Source organism: Hibiscus syriacus, unplaced genomic scaffold (assembly GCF_006381635.1).
Source record: "Hibiscus syriacus cultivar Baekdansim isolate YM2019G1 unplaced genomic scaffold, ASM638163v2 tig00110785_pilon, whole genome shotgun sequence".
NCBI classification, from domain to species: Eukaryota; Viridiplantae; Streptophyta; class Magnoliopsida; order Malvales; family Malvaceae; genus Hibiscus; species Hibiscus syriacus.
Window position 1 is genome coordinate 1489188 of NW_024062862.1, and position 3265 is coordinate 1492452.

At 31.5% G+C, this 3265-nt stretch overlaps 1 protein-coding gene across 1 annotated transcript; it reads left to right on the plus strand.

Annotated features, from left to right (window-relative positions):
* Positions 1 to 2140: 2140 nt before the first annotated feature.
* On the plus strand, positions 2141 to 3265 carry LOC120140457 (zinc finger protein CONSTANS-LIKE 1-like). The gene is made up of 4 exons (XM_039155444.1): positions 2141 to 2574; positions 2672 to 2794; positions 2898 to 3026; positions 3104 to 3265. The coding sequence occupies exons 1-4, from the start codon at positions 2152 to 2154 to the stop codon at positions 3200 to 3202; spliced, it is 774 nt and encodes a 257-aa protein (XP_039011375.1). The 5' UTR covers positions 2141 to 2151; the 3' UTR covers positions 3203 to 3265.

A 3265-nucleotide genomic window follows, 5' to 3' on the forward strand; every position in this document is an offset into this window, starting at 1 on the left:
CCGACGGAGGATATCAAATTTCAAGATTTTTTAGTTAAAAGATTTTCTTTAAATTACTAATTCGAAGCAATTAATTAAATTTCAATAAATAATTCATAAATTAATCTTATATTCAATTCAGAATTTTTACTATTACGACAACGTGTAATTGACACAATATCAATTTTTGAGCGTTGTGGGGTGCTAATCCTTCCTCATGTGTAAACGACTCTCGAACCCGTTTTAATTGAATCTTTGTAAACGCATACCAGTTTTTGTCTTAAAAAATGATTTTTTTTTAAAATTTCAAAAAACGATTGTTCCACCGAAAAACGGTTACGATCGTAATATAATTTAAATATTTAATTTTATGTTAATCCTTAAAATTATTACCAAACATAGCGTTAAGAACCAGAAGAAGCTTTGGATACCGCTATACAAATTGATGACAAAAATTGTCTTTGACCTAAATGACTACTGCAACAATTTCTCCAGGTGGCAAACTTCCAATTAAAGCTCAAACATAGTTTTAGTTTAGGTTACATAAGAAAAGATGGTAGTCAAAGTTCATTCTTTTTTACTCTTAGAATTATTCAACACAAATTTCACCATCGAAATTGAAAGAATAGAATATAGTTTTTTTTCAAATTTTTTTAAAGAATAAAGTAGAATTTTTTTTGAATGAATAGAAGGAGGGATATATATATATATATATATATATAGAGGTTAAGATCCATATATACAATATAAAACTCTTTAGTTTTACACAGATTTAGAACCGTTGGATAAGTGAAAATATATGATTAAGATTAACTTATTGTTTTTCCCCAGTGAATATCTTCTTATTTCTTAATGTTAATCTCATCCATCTATTTTCACTCATCTAACAATCCTAATTCTATGTAAAACTAAAAGAATTTTACACTATGTAACATGATCCTACCTATATATATAATTCAAGTTTTCTTAGGTGAAATTACTCTTATATACTTGCCATTGGTACTATGTGATTTTAGTGGATTAGTTGACTGATGGAAATAGGATGTTATTTTATTAGGACATTTAATTATTAAAAGTTATAAAATGGTTCATCAACTATAGGATATTATTTTGTTGAGTTTTTCGATTATTAAAAGTTACCAAATGAACATTCGACTATTCATATGTTCTAAACTCGTCATTTTTCGTTAAAATATCAATGATCGTTTTAGTTGGAAGTTAACTCGTTGACTGTGATATGATAAAAATATGATCTCAAAATCGTTTGAGCTGTATATTTTTGAATCGACTCTTCGTTTATATTTTGACATCTATCAACTGTTTGAAATACGACTCTTCGTTTATATTTTGATATCTATCAACTGTTTGAAATATTATGTCATCAAGTCAGTGCTTAAAAGCAGCGATGATGCTAGTAAACATCACTAAAATATGATTTTATCATATTCCAATCAGTATGTTAACGTCTAGCTCAGATGATCGTCAATTTTTAACAAAAAATGAATAATTTGAAACATATGAATAGTTAGGTGACCATTTATAATTTTTAGTAGTTAGATGACTTAAAAAATATAGTCAGATAATCATTTTATAACTTTTAATAGTTGAGAGACTCAACAAAATAACACTCTATAATCATGGGTCATTTGTACACTTTTACCCTTTATTTTATTTTGACTAAGAGGAGGAGTTTGGATGTTACATCTTCGTATCGTACGGAATCTAAGCTTAACAAATCTTTAACCTAACTTTTGGTTTTAACAAAATTTTATCATTGGACTGAAATAATAATTCCTATATTATTTGATTTATTTAAAATAAATATCGAATTTTAATTTTATGGATGAAAAAATAATACCAAAAAAAAATTATCCATAAAAAATGATTTGACCTGATTCGAGACTAAACTTAGTCGGATCCTTGTGGCTACTTGGAACGGGTTCTGAAGCCAAGTATATATAATAAATATATATTTATATATAGTTTGAAGAGCCAGACTCTGTCTTTGTCGTCTTCTTCCATGTAAAACACTTTCTAATAACACAAACTAAGCTCCTCAGCGTGTCACTTTGTCGTGCTTTCTGTCCGTTTCACTGCCCAAAATCACAACATTTTCTCTGTTTTTTTCTTTTCCAATTGTGATTTTGATTTCTGACCTTCAACATTCTTCAAATGGGATTCATGGGAACGATTGATTATGGCTTACTGTTTGATGATCTTCCTTGTGACTCTTCTTCTTCATCTGGTTATGATCTTCAAGCTTTGTTGAACAGCAATGGGAACCAACAACAAAACCCAGACCAATCGGTTTCTGGGTTTTCGCTTCCTCCATCCCCTACGACGGACCAGCTTGAAAATCGCGGCCTTTATCAAGCAAGCCAGTTTCAATCTCCGTCGTTTAGTGGAAATTCTGACAAAGGGTACCAGGATTTCTACGGGTTGGATTGTTTGGAAGTGAACAAGGAAGAATCGAAGGTGGATATCGGTACTGTTTACCATGACGAAAATGTAGAAAATTCACAAACTTTAAGCTTGCCGGAGAACAACTTTTTCTCTGGACAAATGACGAATGTCTTCAACAATGGAGATTCCGAGGTTCGTTTCATCCCTTGTTTTTTTCATCTATTCCTCTGTTCTGCTCTGTTTCGAAAGAATCTTAAACCTTTTTTTCTCAACAATTCCGGTAATGAAGAACTCGTTCATGGAGGAATTACCTGGGTTTAAAGTAGGACGTTACAGCCCAGCAGAGAGACAAGAGCGGATTTCAAAGTACAGAGCAAAACGTAATCGGAGAAACTTCAACAAAACAATTAAGGTTTGTCATTGCGTTTTGTCTCAATTCGTTCGATTGTGTTCTTGAACTTCTAAACATGATTTGTTTGTTTGTTCTTTTTTTTTCCAACAATGGTGATGTAAAGTATGCATGCCGGAAAACGGTAGCCGACAACCTTCCCCGTATACGTGGCCGATTCGCGCGTAACGATGAAACTGCCGAGATTCCGAAAGCTGCATGTTCAACCAGAGATGAACATCAGTATGAATCATGGGTACTATTTCACTTCTTCATTTTTCATCTAAATCATGAATTATTCAAATTTTCTATTAATAGAATTAATTTTTTCAGACATTGCCTGAGGTGGGAGATGAAATAATGGCAAAAGGAACATTTATGAACAGTTTCAGCTTACATCAGTTTGGATACCATCAACATGGCCGCTTCTGAAGTTCTATTTTCTCTGAAGAATGCATTTGTTTCAGCTACGGATGATTTTCAGGAAAAAAAAAT